Raw genomic sequence first — 22,948 nt, forward strand, 5'->3', positions numbered from 1 at the left:
TAAAACTGGGCTGCTTATCAGACAGATTATGATACAGCAAAATAAATAAAATGTGCATCAGATGGAAATTTAGAAATGATAGCTTACTGGTTTCCCAAATATAATGATGCAGAGAGGTTTGGACAACATAAAATTTCTCTCAGTTTCATCCAAATCGAATATATCCACAAAAGGAAATTTTTTCTCCTCTGGTTTTAAAGAAGCCATTTCTAGGGTAAGAAACAACAAAGGGCAATTAATGGGGTTTGGGGGGTGGTGGTGAGGAGATGATGAAAGTATACTAAGAGAAAAGCACTAATCAGAAGCTCTCCGAATTGGGATCATAATACCACAGCAGATAATTGAGTAACGTCCAAAAACTCAAAGGAATACAGAGCTAAGAGGCTGGGCAACAGGTCTTCTGTTTCATTTGCTCTAAAGTCAGACAATTAGTTATCCATTAACATTTATTAAGCACCTATCAGACTCTGAGCTAAGTGCTGAGGATAACATAAAAGAGGCCAAAAGAAAAAAGGCTTCAAGGACTTGAAGCCTTTTTTCATTAAATTATTGAGAGAAACAAAAAGCAAACAAACACAAACAAGTTACACATGAGAAAACTAAGAAATAATTAAAAGAGAAAAGGCACTACCAATCAATCAATAAACATTTATTAAGCACCTACTATGCAGGTAGGGCAACGAGGTGATGTAATAGATAGAGTGCCAGGTCTGGAATTGGGAAGACTTATCTTCCTGAGTTCAGATACTTGCTAGGTGTGTGACCCTGGGAAAGTCACTTAACCCTGTTTGTCTCAGTTTCCTCACCTATAAAAATGAGCTAGGGAAGGTAATGGCAAACCACGCCAGTATCTTTGCCAAGAAAACCCCAAGGAGGGACTCAAAGAGTCAGGTCTGAAAAATGACTAAACAAGAATCTCTTGGACAGCGTGAAGGAAGTGGGGTAGTGAAACTCAAGGTGTAAATCTGTTGTTCAGTCGAGTTCAATTCTTCAGTAACCCTATGGACCATAGTGTCCATGAGGTTTTCTTTGCAAAGATGCTGGAGTCCTTTTCCATTTCATTCTTCAGTGGATTAAAGTTAAATAGAGGTTAAATGACACAAATCTAGGCTGCATTTCAACTCAGGTCTTTCTGGCTCCAGGCCCAGCACTCTATCCACGGAACCACCTAGCTGCCTCCCCAAGGGGTGCTAAAAAGGGGCAGGGTACACCAGTGACCTTCTTCTAGGTTTGCAGTGGATGAGACATTATAACATAACACTAGATAGAGAACAAAATGCACTTTAGGTCAAGGGGGGAGATGACTTTTTCCTGTTGCCTTAATTTGCATATCACATTGCCCAGGGAAAAAGGAAATGGAGAGTGAGAAGAGAGTGGATTGTTAATTTAATGGCAAGCATCCCTAGGGAAAGTGAGTACTAAGTGTTTAGTGCTGAAATTATCCTTGAGTTTTGGCAATGCTTTTTGAGATAAAAAGTGATTTTATTCATTGCCTCGGTACTCATATTTAGTTTATTTAGCATTTTTATCTTTAACTCAACAGACATTTGTTGGGTACCTACCATACACTGGGCACTCTGCAAGGTGCTAAGGATACAAAAAAGAAATACTTCCTGCAAAAAAGGAGTTGGGGTGGGAACAACATAAGGAAATACACAATGCCTACACAGAAAATATTCTTGGGGAAGGGAAGGAACTAACAGTGAGAGGGATCAGGAATTGCTTCTTAGAGAAGGTAGCCCTTGAAAAGAGCCTTTAAGTGAATTAGGGTAGAGGTAGAGGGCATGGGGATCATAGAAGATGGCATGGATGAAGGAGATAGATGTCATGTCGGTGGAACAGCAGACAGGCCAGTCTGGCTCGATTGCAGTGTATGAAGGCGGTAATGTGAAATCTGTCTAGAAAGACAAACAGGGACCAGACTGCAAAGGGCTTTAAATCTCAAACAAAGGAGTTTATCTTTTATCCTAGAGGCCTAAAAGGAACCATTTGAAACTCTGAATTAAGGAGTGACAAAGGGATTGGTGCTGATGAATGTATGGGCAAGGTGAAGGACAGTTACATCTCTGAAAACACCTGAGCTATGCCATATTCTTTTTCATGAATCTGTGTTGGAAATCAAAAGACTCAGACAGTCAGTGACTCAGCAGGACACTGAATAGTGGGTTGAAAGATAGTTTAAGAAGTCTAGAAGCAAAGGAATGCAACTGAGCTTACAAGGAAAGGGAGCATCTGGTCTAGAGTCACCAGGCTATGGGTTAGACAGAAGAGGTGTAGGATAAATAGAGAACTACTAAGTGGTGTCATGGATAGAGTGCTGGGCCTGGAGTGAGGAAGACCTGGGTTCAAATGTGAATTCAGACATGTACTAGTTGTACGACCCTAGGTAAGTCACTTAATATCCGTCTGCTTCAGTTCTCTCAACTGTAAGACAGAGATCATTAGTAGCATCTACTTCCCAGGTGGTCATGAGGCTCAAAAGAGACAATATAAAGCACTTAGCATAGTTCCTGGCACATAATAAGTATTATATAAAAGCTAGTTATTATTATTACTACTACTATTAATAATTTTTGTTTTTCAATTATGTCTCACTCTTTGTGACCCTTTTCAGGGTTTTCTTGGCAAAGATACTAGGGTGGTTTGCCACTTCCTTTTTCAGCTCATTTTACAGATGAGGAAATTGAAGCAAACAAGATTAAGTGACTTGCCCAGGGTCACATAGCTAGTAAGTGTCTGAGGTCCAATTTGAGCTTGGGAAGATAAGTTTTCTTGACTTCAGGTCCAGCACTCCATCCACTGCATCACCTAGCTGCTCCATTAATAAGTATTTCTGTTGTTCAGTTTTATCAGTCATATCTAACTCTTCATGATCCCATTTGGAGCTTTCTTGGGAAGATACTAGAATAGTTTGCCATTTCCTTCTTTAGCTCATTTTGCAGATAAGGAAATGGAGGCAAATATGGTTAAGTGACTTGGCCAGGGTTATACAAGTAGTGTTGGAGGGCATATTTGAACTCAGGAAGATGAATAAACCATGGGCAATGGCAATTAACATTGACCTGAATGACTCTTATAGCTTAATTCCTTTATATCCTCAAAGAAGAGCTTCCTAAATGATCAGGATCGAAATAGATGTTTATGATAGTATATGATGTGGTTATCCTCAGTTTTCTCAATGCTCAAAGGGGGATCATCAATAGTGCCTACATCCTAGAGTACAAGCTCTATCATTGACGATATAGCTTATATGTGCTAAAAGTATAGTAGGAGGACTATCACGCCTCTCACTCACAGGATGTGTCAGATATTTGACTTCAAATAGATAATGCAATAGGATTTAAACTCTTGTAGGGCATGGATTGTTTCATTTTTGTCTGTGTTTTCAGTTCCTAGCACAATGCCTGGCACAAAGTAGTTATTTTTTAAAAAAACTACTATTGATTATTAGAATTGACTGTTAAGAATAGAGCCAAAACAGTTAACTTTGAATAAATACTCATCCTGTTCTCCCACATAACATCAAAGACTTGTTATTTTCTCTGATCATCCTAGTGAACACTGAGAATATAAAATCCTTCTAAGGAAAATCAAAATGAATATTTCCAGTATGACTTTAAAATCACAGCAAATAGAACATTCCAACATCCTGAAGACCTAAGAAAATGCTCAAATCCAAATTACAAACGAAGACAAAATTAAACTGATTGACATTTATTGGCACCAGGGCATGGGTGGCCATGGGGCTGGGAAGTCAGGAAAAGCCAGGACTGGTAATCAGGCCAGGATAGTAAGTGGTCTGAGATAGGTCAGAGATCAAAGATGGGAAGAAAGTTCAGAAAGTCAGACACTGCACAGTCACTTTGAATTTGGAAGGCATATATGAGATTAGAATCTAGGGGAGAAGGTAAAACCGAAGGACAAGAAGCAGTCAGAATTCTTAGGTGTAATTAAACAGGAGAAATATAGGAAAAAGCATAATCAGTGTGTGGTACAGTAGATAGAGCTCAGGAATGACTGTGAGTCATGGCACCTCTAATTCTATGCTAATCCTCTAACTTTACACGATACTGTGCATATTACTTATTATTCTTGTATGGTTGTGTACTTATGTACTGCTATCTGTTGTACTGCTCTATGACCTGTGATTGATTACAAGTTATGTTAAAATGAGCCCTGAGTCTATCCAGGTTTTGGAACATTGGAGTGAGATGATGGGCTTAGATTCTCCCAAAGACATTCTAGATGTTGGGTGTGTCTAATACTCTAGAGAAGAGGAATATTCAAAACACCCTTGATGACTGTGGAGTGAAAGTGAGAGTGGGGAAACAGGTAAGATTATTTGTGCTATATAAATTGTCTGAATCAGTGTAAATTCCAGCATCATCTGAAGAGATCAGAACTTGGAGAGTGTACTTGGACACTGGTTACTAGACTTCCTTAGGATGGGGTGATAAGTAAGAAGGTTCAAGATTCTCTTGTAGAGGAAAGATTGTACTTAAAATAGTGCAGGATCCTTCCAAAGAAGGAAATTAGCACATCTGCTAGGTGTGGGAGCTGGTAATGGTAAATCGTTGGTGAAACTGCTATTGAAAATGCAAGGAACTCACCATGTCAAACTGAGAAGGTGGGGGGTGTATCTATATCCTTCTTGGGAGCTTGCTGAATCCTGGATCTGGTGGGTCACTGAAATATTACAGCAGTGATAGGATATTTATATGGAAAGTCTCAGTGAACTTACATTTGATCTTATTTGTGGCCTGAAGTCACTGTGTTCTGAAATTGTAGCATGAGTGCTTACAAAGACAATTTTGGCTATATATAGCAAGCCTATGCACAACTTCTCAATACCTGCTGAACAAGAAAGGGAAGTTATCAGAATTCTTGTTGCATGTGGAAAGGATGCTAGTTAAAGGAGCCTTCACACAGAAGAATTGGACAGGCTCAGACTCTCCCAAGCACAGAGCAGGTTGCTGGGTGAAGGCTGTTATCATGAAAAGTTTACCAACTTAAGGATATAAGTTGATGCTCTATAAATGTTTTTAATTAACTTATATCTATTATGACTTTAGTTTCCTAGATCCTTATGGCATTATTTCAAAGAAAAATATGCAAAGAAAGGGACATAGTCCTTCATTTATTTATCCTTTCTAATTGCAGTGAAATTTTCCTATTTAGTCAGCAGATTTTTTTTAAGCCCACAAACTTCCAAGGCTTCCATTGTCATATGCCTTAGCTCCTTCAGTAAGGCCATTTTAAAGTGCTTGAGACACAGAATCATCACCGAGTACTCCTTCAAGTGTAAATATGAAGCAGACAGAGAGAGAAATAAAATCCCAAAGAAACCAGAACACCAAAACAACATTGTTTTAACCAAGTCCTCAGACCTTCCAAGTTTCTCTTCTTCCTCTTAGTCTCACATGTAATCAGTCTCTTTACAGCCACATAACTGTCAGCCAAGTTCTCAAAATTTATTATTTAAATATTTTTGTACATATGGGTCCTTTTCCCATTTTTATGATTGCTTTAGGATACAGACTCAGAAAGTGGTATTGTTGGGTCAAAGGGTATGCACCATTTTATGGCCTTTTGGGTGTAGTCCCAAAATGGTTGGATGAATTCATTGCTACCAACAGTGCATTAAAAAGGGGAAAATTCTTAAGTCCATAGAAAGCAAATTTTAGGTGAACTGTGCCTTTTACAATGGAAAACTTCCCTAAGATTTTCCACTTCCTCAAATAGCCCATGTTTAGTGCCCTTTTAGTCACTGTTGTAAATTTCCTTTATGTGATGGGGAAACAACTATTCAGAGTTGGCTAGGTTAATAGGAAACAAATTCTCCTATGAAATGACAGAGAACAATGAGTCTTGTTGGTTAGTTCTAGATGTATGTCATCACTTACAATGATGAGACAGCCTTGACTGCCCAAGACTGGTGTTAAGGGAGCAGTTTCATGAAACCTGACAAATAGACAGTGATCTAGCTGAATCAATCATTGGAAGTTTATGAATTCATCAGCTTATGTGATTATTAAATATGATCAAGAGATCACAGGATTTCACAAGGGACTTCAGAGGTAATATAATTTAACTCCTTACCTGCAAGGGATCTCTCGTGGGTTCTCTTAAAATATGAGAGCAACACAGGAAGAAACCTTTAACTCTGCTATTGCCACAACACTTGCTCACTTGCTTCATGCCATTTCTTCTTGGTCACCGAATACTTCATTTAAGGTTCTTCCGACCACTAAAATCATAACAAGTACCTTTAGAGCATATCTTTACTAGAGAACCCCATAAATGCAAAAAGCTGTAATCTTGACAAAAACTTCCTTAAATAAGCTTTATTTTATGTAATTTAACCTCACAGGAGTATATGCAGTAGCATGTGTTGCATCACAGAGCTGGTCATAGAAATTATTGCTATAATTCTAACATTCTCTATTTTTGATAGATAACAAAAACAGGCAGCTAGGTGGTGCAGTGGATAAAGCACCAGTGCAGGAGTCAGGAGGACCTGAGTTCAAATCTCACCTCAGACACTTGACACTCACTAGCTGTGTCCTTGGGCAAGTCATTTAACCCCAATTGCCTCATCCTGGGTCATCTCCAGTCAGCCTGATGAATACTTGGTCACTGGATTCAGATGGCTTTGGAGGAGAAGTGAGGTTGGTGACCTGCACAGCCCTCCCTCACTCAAAAACAAAGTCAAGTGCAAGTCATGTCATCATTTCTCTCTGATGGCATGGTCTTCTTCGGCAACAAAGGATGAACACACAGATAACAAAATGAAATCATTCTGGAAAACTTTAAATATTTGTTTATTTTCTATTTTGTGTACTAGTGTATCTTGTCCAAGCAGATCCAGGAAAACCAGGCACAGTTCTTTTCATGACAATGATACAAAGTTTACAATTTATATTTACATAGGAAAGTAGGAAGCTTTGTAATTCAGTGAAATCATGTCCCACCAAATACTATTTAAGACTAGTTCCACAACAACACAACCCCTTGCTCCCAGAAACTTTAGTTGAAGCAGTGTTGCAGTAGAACAAATAATTACTTTGCAACAGTTTCTATAAATGAAGATACATTTCTTAACCAAGATTTGGTCTATAAAAATTCCTAAAAAAAGCAGAGACCTGAGACCATAATAGGATGGAGTTGGGGTATGGAGATGTAAATAGCCTGGATACACTAACAGACCTGACATACAAAATCACGTTTGTAACTGGCTTCAAGATAAGAAGAACCTGAAGCTATTTGGGGGAATGGGAAGACGGGCTAAATCTTTCCTCCAAGAAAGCCACTAACCTCCATTTAAATATTTAGCCAATGATAACACTTTTGCAGATGAGTTTGGCTGTAGTTTCTCAAAAATATTTTAAAAAAATTATTTCATTCATAGTTGGGGAAGGCACAACACATCTTCCTAGATGAATATAACCATGGACAACTACTGAACCCTAGTGTAGAAAGGGAGAAATAACTTATTAAAGGTAGAGCCTGAGAATTCAGGAACCCAATTCCTCTGTCCCATTTTTCAAGAAATTGACAGGGTAACCAAAGGTACAATGACTTTGAACGTATAGAAGGTGAAATAAAGCTCTTTGAAAAGTTCTCCCTTCTCATGCTCTTTTTTTATGTTTCAGAAACAGCAACATAGAAAAAATAACAATGCCTATTTGTTATGAATAAGACAGTTACTAATGAGGACCTTACATAAATGAACTGCTTGTATCATTTCACTTTAAAAAAACATTGTTTAGGCTTGTTAATTTTAAGTCATTGAGCTAAAAGCTGAATGTAAAGACAAAAATTTAATGATTTCTGCTGTCAAGGGGCTTATAATCTACTTCACACATTTCTGTGATATTTAACATCCAAGATGAATAGGAGGAAGCAGGGCTCAAAAGGGCTAAGAAAACTCGACTTTGGAATGAAGCTTGGTTATAATGTATTAATAATATTATTATTCCTTAGTCTGAGAAATTTAAAGTGGCATATGCCTTTATTAATCTTTATTTCATACTATGTTGCAGAAGGAAAGGCATTGGCTTTGGACCCTGGTTCAAATCCCACCTTTACTAACCTTCTACCTGTGTGACATTGGCAAGTCATTTCACATACCTAGGTCTCAGTTTTTTTCATCTGTAGGGGTTGGACTAAGATGGGCTTTGAAATCCTTCCTGTGCTAGATCTGGCACCATTCTAAAAGTGACTAATATCTGATGCCATTGGATCAGATTCTAGCTACAGAGTTCTATGCAGACAAATCATTCATGAAAAATAATATGAATAATATGAATTCAAATTCTGGGCTGCAGAAACCAAATTTTAGACAAAGCCCCTACCTGGTTAAACCTCCTGTTACTAGAATGATATTTCACATGCATCCTTATCAAAACCTTATGACCCTTCAATGACTGCAAGAATTGTTTAAATCATAGCTATAAATATTCATGAAAAACTTGAAAATAGCAGACCACTTGGTGCTAGGGTAGTTTTAAAAATAAAAACCAAGACCATCTACGGAAAACTTTTGGTTTTATTGTACTTACTTATAGAAATGATGAGGAAAGTACTTAATCTTACTGAATTGGCAGAAAATTTCAGAACTAATTTTTTTTAAAAGCAGAGAAAGGCAAGACTACCACAGCTAGAGTTTCAATACCATGGGAATGGCTTGCTGCATAATAAATTTTCAAAATCTGCATCGGACGAAGCCTTGAAATGCAGTCTTGGTGCACTGAAAAGGAAGCAGTGTTGGAATAGCGGAAAGAACACTGGATCTGGAGATGAAGCTTAGAGTTCAAGACCTGACTCACTTTGTGACCCTGGGCACTTCATTATTTTACAAAATGTAGGAGAATTGGCCAGATGATTTGTTCCAAAAGTTTGTTGAATGGAATTGGATTTTAAAATTCATAGACAAATGTGACTTCATCTACAAAAAGGGTAAACTCAGAGAGTCCTAAAGGGTGCCCCAAACCAGGGACCCTCCAGCAAAGGGAAGAAGGAAGGTAGAAAGACTGTTGGAATCATCTTATTTGGAACTGAAAGGGCTCTTAAAAGTCATCCAGGCCAACCCCTTTATTATACAGATAAGGAAACTGAGACACAGCGATGCAGAATGACGTGCAAAGTCACAGGTAGTAAGTAAGCATTTTAAAGCCCACATTCGAACCCTGTTCCTGACCGCAAGACCAGAGCTCTGTTTACCGCACAAGGGTCCCGGTCAGCTTCAAGGAGGTGAGAGTGGAAGAAAACAGGAAAAGGGAAAGGCGACAGAGGGCAGAAGCGGGGGTGGATGTGAAAGGTCTCGGTTCCTCCAGGAAGAATGGCACTTACTACTTCACTGAAGCTTCCACGACTTCCGTTGTCAAGGCCGGTTGCACCTAGCGTCGCAGCCACCTGCAAGATTTGTTTTTAGTCGTTGCCTTAGAAACCAGCGGGCGGGTCCTGCACGCCCTGGGGAAGGTAGAAGCTCGCGCAGCCTCGAGCCCGGGAGTGGGCGGGGCTCAGACTACGCGCAGCTTTGTCCTCTTTGGGGCAAGAGAAGGAACTGGACTAGGGCTTGCATCTGACTCCTAGGGCTCTGGGGACTGGTTTAACCTGGGAAGGGACTGCACAGCTTTGATGAATGCAGCACGCCCAAGGAAGGGGGATTCATGGGTCGCGCGCGCACACACACGTCTCCTGACCTGAATAAGTCTTGCACTTCATAAAATATTTGCAAAACGCTTTGCAGACCTTAAAGCGTGTCAGTAGAAGGAGACAGATGTTGCATGCTGAGGTCCAAGGAGGAGGTAAGGCTAAAATGTTACTTCATTTTCTGTTGGTACCCATATAGTGCATATCATTTGCTTTAGCAAGAGAAATATTTCTATTCTTTACTTCCACTTCCCCATGAATAATTAGGCTACAATGTTTATTTAAAGCGCTACTTGTCATTTTAAAATTCAAGACGCCTTTGGGAGTCTATACATCTGTGGCCAAATTAATCTCCTTACGCCTGGATCACAATTATTACTGCTCTACTAAAAATCCTTCAATTAACTAATGAATAAAATCCAGCTGGGAGAGAAAGAGCAACAGTTACCATCGATAATCACTCTAAAGCCATCAAATGGAGTTTGGCATGGGGATCCTGAGGACTGTATACCAACATAACCTTGAAATGCGTACGTGCTTGAGGAATAAAGGGTTATACAATAAGCAAATTAGTGGTGCACGGAAGAAATTACTTGTATGTTCTGTGGACAGGGGAAGAGTTCATGACCAAATAAGAGATAGAGGTAAAATGGATAACTTTAACTACATAAAATTTAAAAATTTCTGCACAAACAAAATCAATGCAGCTAAAATTAGAAGAAAAGCAGAAAAATGGTAAAAAAGAATCTTTGCAGTAAGTTTTTCTGAAAAAAGATTACATCTCTACAATGTATAGGAAAATGAGGCAAATTAATATTAAGAGCTGTTCTCCAATTGATAAATGGTCAAAGGTTATCAATAGTTTTCACAAAAAGAAATCAAAGCTATCAAATCATGAAAAAATGTTGTAAATGCTGTTAATAATTTAAAAAATGCAAATTAAACCCTGAGGTACCACCACACAACTGAAAAGACTGAAAATAACATTTGTGAAGTCATTCAAAACATATTTCCCTATTTGTCAAGTTCAAGTCAAGTCTTAAGAGTTCATTCTTCAATGACAACTCATGGGATGAGGATGAGAACGATCAATAATAACCGCGGCTCTGGAGAGAACATCAAACTCCTTTCTCCTGCCAAATAAATGAAACTTCCCTCCTGGACGCGCTAGTCAAAGAAGTGCAACCAATCGACAAGCACGACAGACCAGCAGCCAATCACTGATCACCATATCCCTCCCAGCCTCCTGTTGCCCTTAAGAAAGATGGCGCCTCCCCCCTCAGCGCGCGGGCGGTGGCCCAGCCCTTGCCCGGATTGGGGCGGGGCCTGACTGTCCAGAGTGATCCGGAAGTTGTGCCGCTGTCACTATAAGCACCCACCGACCCCCGAGCGGGTTTCTAGCGGCGGCCCCTTCCCGGTCTGGTGCGCTGGACTGAAGGCTCGACGGGCCTGCTTTTGTCCTTCTCTGTCCGCCCCCTCGCCGGCCCCGCCGACATGCCCAGCGCGGCCCCCATCATCAGCTCGGTCCAAAAGCTGGTGCTCTACGAGACCAGAGCTGTGAGTAGTGACCACGCGTTGGCCCACCCGGGGCGTGGGGTGGGGGCGGGGCGGGGGCCCACAGCGACAGTGTGGGGTGGAGCCAGGTTCTGATCCGCTCACTTCTCTGACTTAGGGCAAGGGTCGCCTCGGAGCTTTCCATTCATAGGAACCTGGAGTTCGAGCTGGGAGGGATCCCAGAGCCCATCTCCACCAGTCCTACCCTTTTCCAGATGAGGAAACTGAAACCCAGAGACACTAGTGACTTGCCCAAGGCTTCCACAGGCAGTAAATGACAAAATCAGAATTTGAACTCGGGTCTTCCGACTCCCAAGGCAGTTAGTTCTCTTTCTACAGTCTTTCAAATAAGGGGGCTTTGCTCTATGATTTTACAGTTCCTTTTAGATCAAAATCCTGTGACCCCTAAGTTTCCTTTCTTCTACTTCCTTCATCTCAGTCACAGTTCTGGGAAAGTCAGAAAAGTTCTAGGACAGTTCTGTGTAATGTGAAGTCTATATTCAAAGTGAAGACTTAGGACTTCCTTCTGAACTTGAAACTTTATATGTTTGGGTTTTAAAATATTATGATTGAAGGTCTCTGGCCCTATACAACAAGAGGAACATTGCACTTATTAAGTTCTGATTGTTTTTCAAGTATTTGTTAAATCAGGAGTATGCTGGCAACAAGTGACATACGCTTACAAAAGCTGCTTAGGGCATCCACAGAACTTGCTCAGAATGCGATCTTGATCTTTTAAGTGTAATTAGTCATTTACAGTTCACCTAATATTTGTAGGAATACGTGGCACACTGGTGTGAAATCCATGTTCACAGTGAAAATGTTCCATTAGAACGTGTGAATTTGAAACTTTAGTTATTTAGGCGTCATGTTAAAATATTATTGTGATGGTATTGAAACGGACTGTGTTAGCAGCTGTAGCTGGTTTTTTCTTTCCTGTTTTGATTGTTCGAAAATATTATGATTGGTGTTTAGTTGGATTCTGCTAATAGCAGTAGCTGACATTTTTCTATCCCCCTTTGATTGTTTGTATTTCCTTTGTTTTGTCTTTATATAATTTCCCAGTAAGCATTTTTCATGTGACTAAAATACTTCTATTTTTCTTTCAATATTTAAATATTTTCCTTGCTCCTTCTTTGGGACAAAACGTGTAACACAAAACATTTTAATTTCTTTAAATGGATGTGAAAAATTTCACTAGTAGAATATGTTTTGCAGGAGCTTATGGAACCTGGGCAAAACGTTGTTGATTAGTGTTGACTTGGAAATATTTAAATTTTGTTTAAATCTTTTGAAAATAAGGTCAACTCACTCTTGCTCTTTATGAATTGAAGCAAGGATTGTTTGTATTTCCTTTGTTTTGTCTTTATATAATTTCCCAGTAAGCATTTTTCATGTGACTAAAATACTTCTATTTCACTTTCAATATTTAAATATTTTCCTTGTAATGATTATTGTTCAGTGTAAAATATTAAAGTATATTGCAGATTGCTCACTACCATAACAGAACTCAGTTGTATGTTGAAATCTTACTGTACCATTTTTTATATACCATAGAATTGGGTATATAGTAAAGGTTGTACCTTTTCCAAAGAAGTCTGTGTTAGGGGCACAACAGAAGGAGCTTATCATACACTCATAACAAGAATTTTGTGACATGAACCCCTAGGTTAGCATTACAGTGAATTTCCCAGTATATTTAAAAACTTTGATAACTTGAAATGAATTTCACTGAAAACTTGACTAGATCATGGGCAAAAGATATAATATATTGCAAGATATACTTATTAATAAAAATATTATTATTAAAAATAATATTATTATTAATAATAAAATGGTTACTGATGTTTATAGAATCCGAAACAACAAGAGTATCATTTTGACACCACACCAACCTTATTGTCCTTTCTGTAAAATTCACTGGTACTTGCTTCCTGATTTAGGAACATTATTATACTGCCAAAATGCTACTGTTGTGTTGTCTTATATTTCATAACCACAGAGTACAAAGATACTGATTGTAGGTAGCAGGCTCCCTCTATAGAACTATAAATAAACTGGTTGTTATCTTTCCCATATCCTGACCCATAGAATAGTGTGGTCTTTTGGTATTCTTACTCTGGGTGGACTATTGGCAGAATGCTTTCCTGTGTAGGAATTCACCTGTATCTGCAGCTATGGGAAAACAGGAAGTAGGTTTTATTTCCACGCTTTGAAGGGGGGGTTGTGACCTAGCATGGACAGGTTAGAGGTCAGAAACTCATGCGCAGGCCCAGGGAGCTGTGTGAGAAGAACATGAGGAGAACATGAAGTCACATGGCCAGGGTACGTATCTCGGGAAATCCAGAGTTCAGAATTCCATAAGGGTCCTGCCTCATCCTGACCTGGTCGTAGACCTCCCAGTGGCCATGCTGGAAGCTACCCATTCCCTCTGAAGGAACATAGGCCTTGCCTACTCTGAACTCCATTTTTGATAAATTTTTCTTGATACCTTTTTTTGTGTGTCAAGTTTGTCTCTGACAGTAGCCTATCTTTGTCAGGAGGAGATCTTCTGATGCCAGATTTAATTATTGCCTTGATTGGAGCATGTTTCTTTGAGTGTTTTTCTATATTGTGGTATTGTGGTCATTGAAAAAATTGTTTTACTTTGCATCAGTTCATATTGGTCTTTCCAAGTTTCTCTGAATTCATGTACATCATATCTTAAAATGCAACAGTATTCTGTTACATTTGTGTACCACAAATTGTTCAATTATTCTCTACTTAAAGAACACCGACTTTGTTTCTAGTTTTTTAATAACATACAAACACTGTTATATATGTGAGACTTTTCCTTCTGTCTTTGATGCCCCTGGGGTTTATGCCTCATAATGATGGTAGTGGGTTAGAGGGTTTAGAAACTTTTCCACTGTAAGTGGAAATTATTTTTCAGAGCAGTTGGATCAATTCACAGCTACTCCGTCAGTGTATTAGTAGATGTCTTCTCCTACATTCCCTGTAACATATACTGCATTTTTTGTCTTTTGTTATATCAGCTGATGTCTGATGTGTTAAAGATATTTTTTGAGAAAGTAATTTTATTTAAGGCCATATTCACTAAGAATATTTAAACAATGTGCTATTTTTCTTTGTACTTTTTTCATTTACTTGGGCTTGTATAACAATAATGTGTTCTTTTAGTGCTGTTGCATTTTGTTTCTCATACTGCCACATCTACTGCCCTATTTTTGTTTTCCAAAAATCTATTAAGTTAATTTTTGACTTCCTTAGAGATTCTTTCCATTGTGGATTTAAGCTTTTTCTAAACTTTTTGTTAATTGAATGTTAATATTCTGCATTGAAAAGCCTAAGTTCTCTCTTATATTAATTTCGAATATTTTTAAATTTCTCTTTTGACCAATTTTTATTGTTATTATTTCATCCTCCCTTGGGAGCCTACAGGAACCTACAGAATTCTGTATTCCATTAGGCATTGATTGACGTTCCTTTGTCTTGAAATATTTGTTGAGAGCTTTGTGTTCAATTTGAGAATCTACTGCTCTTGTTTCCTTCTGGTTTTTCGTTTTCTCGCTATTGATTTAGCTGCTTGTTCTCTGGACTTTTTTTTTCTTTAAATCTTTGATGTTTTGGTTTTGAAGAAGTTACAGGTGTTGAGACTCGGAGAATGCCAAGGCAGTGTTGCCTGGGACTAATTCACACATTCAAGCCGTCTCTTATTCAAGTAGCAGAAGTTTATTGTAATGCTTTAGCAAAAGCAGGTGAAGTTCAAGGGAACGTATGAGCTAGTGAGGATGGTGCTGGAAAAGAGACAAGGAAAGGAATGCCAAGGATGCTACTTAGGTCATTTAGAGACATCCAGGCATATATTGGAAGTCCAGGTATCTTTGGCAGCAGGCGCCTATAATCTATGAATGGGAAAATACAGGAAGTCTGCAGAGATAACTGTTGATACCAGATATTGAGGGAGAAAAGTCAGGTTTTGTTCATCTGTCAGAGGCATGGGCCTTAGGGATCTGGCAAGAGGGAGAGTCCTTGAGCCAGCCAGGGACAAAAATCCTTGGGCCAGGCACCCCTCTGTCTGTTCTGAAAAAAAAAATTATAGTCAGGCCTGCATGTATTCCAAAACAAGGGAAAATTTTCTCACAGGGTGGGGGCCTTCTGAGAGATTGGGAGACTTCTAGAGACATGATTTTAGGGTTGGGGCTCGAGCACAAGCCCCTCATGAATTGTTGTTTTTTTTTTTATTGTATTCCCCCATGACTCTTATTCTAGCTTCTCCTTATTTGAGGTGGGTACATATCAAAAACTTCACTGCCAAGCTGTCTTAGTTTCCATGTCTTGGGAGATAGTGTACCTTGCTTGTGTCCCTCTCCTGAGTACTCTTGGCGGGGAAGTTAAATTTTATTATCCTTTCCTTTTGTTGTTGTGTTCGTTTTCGAAGAAGACTATGACATCAGAGAAATGACATGACTTAGGACCACTACAGATATACATTTAACCTCCAGCTCCTAACCAAATTCTTTCTTTGTGCTTCCTCTTTGTCTTCTCCAGCTGGACTAAATCAGTTTTTTGAAGGAAGGAGAAAAGGCATTCTGGTTAGAATCTTTGTAGCCTTAGTAGTTCCCTAACATAGATTTGGGGCCCCGTCAGAAGGCAGCAGGTTTTTTTTTGCCCCTCTCTGCTTATTTTTTAGTTACATGTGAAGGGCTGGGGTTGGGAATTCTCAAAAAGTCTCTGCAGCATGGTGTGGGGAAGGATCCCAATATAGACCTCATGCACAAACTTGCAGATCAGCTTGTGTTCCTCCTGAGAGTGTGTAGGGGGCATGATGCTGAGTCACTGCCTTAAGGATTAGAATGACCTAATATTGGTTCATAAGAGTTTTACCCTGTTCTCTCTTTGTTGTGTAGCTTTAGATTTGTTGTGTAGATTTGGCTATAGTTGCTTATGTTTGATGCATCATTTCTTTTTCTGGAGGGTTAGAGAGCTACAGGAGTTTGGAGAAACTGCCTAAGCTGCCATGTTACATGTGATATAATGTTGAACAAGTGTTTTTGGTGACAAGTAATGACTTACATATATGTAAAACACTTTAAAGATTGCAAAACTCTTTACAATTCAACAGATAACTCAAAACTTAATTGTCACAATAGTCTTGTGAATTCAATTCTGGGAGCATTCCTGGTGCTGTGCCTTCCTTCCTTAAACTTTGCACAATATTTTGATGTAATTTTGGGAATTTGTTGAAATTTATGGATCAGATGTTTCAAGTTATACTTCAGACCCAGTCGTTGACTGTTGAAGAAGGAAAGCCTCCCTGGGAACCTTCCTCTCTTCCTTGCTAATGGAGTGGAAAGTAAAACTCTTATCACACTTCATGACTTCTGCCTTCCAGTACCTGTTCTGCTTCTGACCCCAGAGCTTCTGTCCCCTTCTACTTCCTAGATCATTCATACTTTCCTTTGGTTCCTTTTGACCTTCTCCCAGATATCCAGAGGGCTGGAGTACATCCATGTTCTCTAGGACACAGGACCAGTACCAGTGACTCTGGATAGGAGAAACCTGCATTTACATTTTTTGATAAATGAGAGAGTGGAAGGAGCAGAGAATTCTTGTTTTTGTTACTTATGCTTTGGGTGGGGGGAGAAGGGAAGGAGAGAGGAATCCCTGAAATCTCAAGTTGTGATTCTGAATGCAATTTTTTTTTTTAAAACATTGTTTTACGATATATGATGTTTAAGGTCAACCATATTATGGGTCCGTTTTCCAACAAACTGTCTGGGAACCCACTCACCATGTTGATAACATTAGTTCTAATTGATCATATAATTATATGATTTTGAACTGAAAGAGACCTTAGCTATTGTCTACTCCAGTTCCACTGTTTTTCCTGAAGCCCAGGAAGTTTAGTAGCACTAAGCTCACATAATTAAGTAACAAGATAGTTAAGGAGCAAAGTCAGGAAGCAAACCCACATTTTCTAACTCCAAATTCAGTGCTCTCTCTACTGTATATGCCACATTGCCATCTGTTAATAAATGGAAAAGGACTCTGATTGTATCCTTCATCCACTAATTTAGATATTCAATGCGCACTTTGTGTCAAGTGCCGTGCAAGGCACGAGGAGGACGACAAGTAAGACTCCATCTTTGCTATCCCGATATTTACAATCTAGTATGTGTTCTAGTATATGTGTGTGTGTGTGTATATATATATGTATGTATGTATGTAAATATACATAGGAGTACAAAGTGCTGAGGGAGTTCAGGTGACAGAGAGATTACTTCTAGTTCTGGGAAGGGATAATGAGCTCCAGCTTTATGGGGGAGTTGGCTTTAGAATGAGCCTTATAAAGAATTTGGAACTTTTGGAGGGATGCTTTCTGATTGTAAATTGTGTATGATTCAATTATAAATTAGGGAGACTGACTTTAAAAAAAATATCACGTATGCTAAAACTTATACATTTAGATAAGTCCAAAAACATTACCCTTTTAAGTCCTCACTCTGGAAAGCTACCTAGTTATTTATATGAATAATTCTGACATTGCTCAAAACATTTTTTTTGAACTCTTTTGGAATTGCTTTCTGAGCCAATTAAGAACCATGAAAAAAAGTCCTACTGCTTTATTGTAAACTTGAAATTTTTTCTAATTAAAAAGTCACCTTAGTTGAATATTTACCTTATTCACTAGACTTAGCTTTTTTTTATTCATTAGACTTTTGACTCTTTATGCTGAGTTGTGTAAATTTGATTTGATTTAACCCATTTACAAATGGTAAAGATTTGCTACGACTGAATGCCACCACATTCAAAGCAATGTTCCTCAGACTTTGAAAGTAATTCTCTTAGAGGAATTCTAAGACATATTTTGAACAAAGGCAACATCATTGGAATAAGTGTGTAGTCTCCCAAGGTGGCATCATTTATCTGGATATGCAGGTTGTGCTATGTTTGTTAAATTAGTCACCTGTTGTTCCAATCATGCATGTAAAAGTATCATTTCTGTGGTGATTTCTATATACATCAAAGAGTTTGAACAGATAAAAGAGAATTTAAAAAGTACGACATATAAAAGGGAGGAAAAGATAATGTCAACCTTTCATAGAGTTTGTTCTAAGAAAGAGACAAACAAAATTAGGTTGTGACCACATGTTAATTTCTGTCAAGCTGACGACATACATGCATTGCATAGGAGTTATAGTCCAAACTGGCTCAATTAGGGAATTGGGGTGCCCAGTTTATATACCTTTTAAACAGGGGCTGATATTACCCCACCATCATTTTACCTCCAGACAGAAAAATACCCATCCTATCAGACCACCCTCAACCATACCAGACCACTCGCAGCCTTGGAATGTCTAGGCAGAAGAATCTTGCTCCACCCAAGCCTGCGTAAAACATAATGAAGCTTCCATATCTGTGATCAGATTGATTCAGACTTAGGTTGGGGTTTGACCAGGATAAGACTCAATGCAATCTCATTAGCAGTAATGTCCTTCTGAAGAACTTTAGAGAAGGGGAATTTGGGTGGAGCTCTGAGACACCAAGATACTAATTACTAAGAAAAATCATTTTTCATAATACTGAAGTCACTGAAGCTGAAAGTGGTAAAGTGAAGGTGTAAATAAAGATGAAGTCTTGAACACGAGGTTTGTACTTTAAATGAAAACTTCTCATTGACTTGATACCAATTATTAATCAAGAATAAAAAGCTATCCAGTAACCCAGCTTTTTCTCCTTGCTATCTTTCAGGGGTCTGCTCTTTTTCTTTTTTTTAAATTCTAATTTATTTATTTATTTTTAGTTTTCAGCATTCATTTCCACAAGATTTTGAGTTACAAATTTTCTCCCCATCTCTCCCCTCTGCCCACCCCAAGACAGTGTGCGTTCTGATTACCCTGTTCCTGTGCCCTCCCTTCTATCACACCCCTCCCTTCTCTTATCCCTATCCCCTCTGTTTTCTTGGAGGACAAGATAGATTTCTATACCCCATTGCCTGTATATCTCATTTCCTAGTGGCTTGTAAAAACAATTTTTAACTTTCATTTTTAAAACTTTGAGTTCCAACTTCTCTCCCTTCCTCCATCCACACTGAGAAGACAAGCAGTTCGACATATGTTATTTACATGTATAGTTATGCAAAAGACTTCCATAAAAGTCATGTTATGGAAGACTAACTGTATTTCCCTCCATCCTATCCTGCCCCCCGTTTATTTTATTCTCTCTTTTGACCTTATCCCTCCTCAAAAGTATTTGCCTCTAATTACTCCCTCCTCCCATTTGCATGCTTTTTTTTATCATCCCCACCCCCGCTTATCACCCTTCTCCCCTACTTTCCTATAGTGTGTGATAGTTTCATAGCAAATTAAGTATGCATGTTATTAACTCCTTAAGCCAAATGTGATGAGAGTAAGGTTCACCTTTTCTCTCTTACCTCCCCTGTCTTCCGTTCCAAAAAGCTTTTTCTTGCCTCTTTTATGTGAGAGATTATTTGCCCCATTCTGTTTTTCCCTTTCTCCTCCCAATGTATTCCTCTCTCACCCGTTAATTTTATTTTTTTAGATATCATCCCTTACTATTCAACTTACCCTGTGCCCTCTGTCTATATGTACATAATCTCTCCAACTACCTTAGCACTGAGAAAAGTCTCGGGAGTTATAAATATTATCTTTCCATGTAGGAATGTAAACAGTTCAACTTTAGTAGGTCCCTTATGATTTCTCTTTCCTGTTTACCTTTTCGTGCTTCTTTTGATTCTTGTGTTTGAGAATCAAATTTTCAATTCAGCTCTGGTCTTTTCATCAAGAATGCTTGAAATTCCTCTGTTTCATTGAATGACTAATTTTTCCCCTGAAGTACTATACTCAGTTTTGCTGGGTAGGTGATTCTTAGTTTTAATTATAGTTCTTTTGACTTCTGGAATATCATATTCCAAGCCCTTCTATACCTTAATGTAGAAGCTGCTAGATCTTGTGTTATCCTGATTGTACTTCCACAATATTTGAATTGTTTCTTTCTAGCTGCTTGCAATATTTTCTCCTTGACCAGGGAACTCTGGAATTTGGCCACAATGTTCCTAGGAATTTCTCTTTTTGGATCTCTTTCAGGAGGTGATTGGTGGATTCCTTGAATACTTATTTTGCCCTCTGGTTCTAGAATCTCAGGGCAGTTTTCCTTGATAATTTCATGAAAGATGATGTCTAGGCTCTTTTTTTGATCATGACTTTCAGGTAGTCCTATAATTTTTAAATTGTCTCTCCTGGATCTATTTTCTAGGCTACTTGTTTTTCCAATGAGATATTTCACATTGTCTTCTATTTTATCATTCTTTTGGTTTTATTTTATTTCTTGCTTTTTCATAAAATCATTAGCTTCCATCTGTTTCATTCTAATCTTTAAGGAATTATTTTCTTCAGTAAGCTTTAGGACCTCCTTTTTCCATCTGGTCAATGTTGCTTTTTAGGGCATTTTTCTCTTCATTGGTTTTTTTGGATCTCTTTTGTCATTTGGGTTAGTCTATTTTTTACAGTGTTATTTTCTTCAGCATTTTTTTGTGTCTCCTTTAGCAAGCAGTTGACTTGTTTTTCATAGTTTTCTTGTATCCCTTTCATTTCTTTTCCCAATTTTTGCTCTACTTCTCTTACTTGATTTTCAAAATCCTTTTTGAGGTCTTTCATGACCTCAGACCAATTCATATTTTTCTTGGAGGCTTTGGATGAAGGAGCTCTGCCTTTGTTGTCTTCTGTGTGTATGTTTTGGTCTTTATTGTCACCAAAGTAAGATTCTATAGTCTGATTCTCCTTTTGGTTTTTGCTCATTTCCCCAGTCATTTACTTGATTTTTGAGTTCTTAGTCAAGGTAAAGCTCTGCTTCCAGTGGGGGTAGGGGATTACTGTCAGCTGCTTGATTCCTCCACAATCTGTGGGCCTAGAGCTCTAGAAACAGTTACTGTCTCTGCCCCAGCTGCTGCCGCGGGTTCCTCTGCCTCCTTCTCCCTCTGCTGCCCTGGGGCTGGGTCCAGACAACTCCACTCTCCCAAACTGGCCCCCATAGATTTTCCACTGATTTTTCCACTGACTTTCCAATTTGTCCTCAGCGTTTTGGGGTCCTGAAGTCTGGAAACTGCCACAGGTGCGAGAGATTCAGTCTCCCCAAGTCCTGCCTGTGCTGACCCTGCCCATTCTGGACTGTGCCCTGCCCCTTGTGTGGTGTGATGGACACTTTCCAGCAACCTTCCAGGCTATCTTGGGTTGGAGATTTGCTTCACACTGTCATTCTGTGGGTTCTGAAGCTCCAGAATTTGTTTAGAGTCATTTTTACAGGTATTTGACTGGGTTTGTGGGCAGCACTCTACAAAGTGGGCGCTGTTACTCCCCAGGGGTCTGCTCTTGATCCCCATCCCTCAGTATTTGTTGTCTTGATACATTAAATGAGCTGATTGCATTCTCTCAGCCCTAAATTATTTAGTTTGGCTTTTCACTTTCTAATATGAAATATCTAAAAATATAAGATATACGTTACTTGTTAGACATCAATGGCAACTCCAACAGAGAAATCATTAGAAATTTTGGGGCTAGGTAAGAGAGGGAGAAAATACTAGGAAAAGCCAATTTGGGACAATTTTAGGCCCAGAGATTCTACAATCCATTTTGGTATGTAATATTAAATATGAAGTGACTAGGTGTAAAAAATTAGTCACAGAGTTCTTGCAAAAGAATGGATAAAACAATTAAGAGGAAAATTGTGCTTTTATGAAAAAGTGCAGAGTATGAAGTTTCTTGGGCACCAGAGGGCAGTAGAGATACCTTATCTTCTCTTTCTTCCTCTGCAGCACAAATTGGCTGTGTCCACATGAGGTCGCTGTCATCCATACTAAATGTTTAGCATTGCAAGAACATGAAAGAAAAAGGCTTTGTGGAATAAAATTTACAGATATGCAAATTCATATCCATTTCTCAATTCCTTCCTCAGATTTGCTTCTGAGACTAGGTGGGATCTCTTACTCCTAGAATTTGTAAAGTGTCTAGGTATGGGAGGAACAGATGTGATTCCCCATACTGTCTTTTGAAGGCCAATAGCAGATTTCAGTTTATCTACTGCCATTTGAGGTTGTAGAGAAGAAGATGTCTCAGGCTAATTAGTATTGATGTTATTTTTAAAGTAGTTATAACACCAGTTTTTACTCATGAGCTTTCCTCATCTACCCTAAACCCTGCTATTCCTGCCCTGTCCTTTTACCCTCTAAATGGAAGAAAGTAGGTTAATACTGGGCATAATTGGTTGGTCCCCTTCTGGGATAAAACTCCACTATTCTCAGCCATTTAGAAAATATGTTCTTCCCTAATTCAGTCACTGTTAGAGCCACAGCTCACTTTTGTTTTTCTTGCCTTTCTCTATAAGAGCCTGAGGGAATAAGGGTTTTTAGTAACTTCACTACTGGAAAAGAGGTCTGTTTACTCTAATCAGCAGAGAATTTCTGTTCAGTAAGAGCAAGACTTTGGGGTTATTTTTCAGGCCCTCTTAGCCACCAAACTGTTAACCTATGAAACATTACCTTACATTCTTACAAGCTGATTTATTTTGTCTTCCTTATGGCCCTTTCTGCAACCAAAATGCTCCCATATTAAAAGGGCAGCACCTTATGTAAACATTTGACTGTTCTCTCAAATATGAAAATGCTGATGGGGATTCAAACTGTGGAAATCAAGTGTTGCATTTGCTTCACAAAACATCAGTT

The 22,948-nt window shown here is 38.7% G+C and overlaps 2 protein-coding genes across 4 annotated transcripts in view; one reads left to right on the forward strand and one right to left on the reverse strand.

Annotated features, from left to right (window-relative positions):
• The window catches only part of AK9 (adenylate kinase 9), a 129,243-nt gene extending 119,782 nt beyond the window's left edge, over positions 1 to 9,461 (reverse strand). Inside the window, exons 1-3 of the mRNA XM_072638085.1 lie at positions 9,352 to 9,461; positions 6,100 to 6,247; positions 88 to 209 (exon numbers count right to left, since the gene is read on the reverse strand). Coding sequence (XP_072494186.1) covers positions 88 to 207 — 120 coding nt within the window. The 5' untranslated portion in view covers positions 208 to 209; positions 6,100 to 6,247; positions 9,352 to 9,461. The remainder of the gene's footprint in view (positions 1 to 87; positions 210 to 6,099; positions 6,248 to 9,351) is intronic.
• Positions 9,462 to 10,911: 1,450 nt separating this feature from the next.
• The window catches only part of FIG4 (FIG4 phosphoinositide 5-phosphatase), a 150,093-nt gene continuing 138,056 nt past the window's right edge, over positions 10,912 to 22,948 (forward strand). For all 3 annotated transcript variants that reach the window (XM_072643035.1, XM_072643036.1, XM_072643037.1), the window contains exon 1: positions 10,912 to 11,211. In XM_072643035.1, coding sequence (XP_072499136.1) covers positions 11,149 to 11,211 — 63 coding nt within the window. In that variant the 5' untranslated portion in view covers positions 10,912 to 11,148. The remainder of the gene's footprint in view (positions 11,212 to 22,948) is intronic.

This window comes from Notamacropus eugenii, chromosome 2 (assembly GCF_028372415.1).
Source record: "Notamacropus eugenii isolate mMacEug1 chromosome 2, mMacEug1.pri_v2, whole genome shotgun sequence".
Taxonomy (NCBI): Eukaryota; Metazoa; Chordata; class Mammalia; order Diprotodontia; family Macropodidae; genus Notamacropus; species Notamacropus eugenii.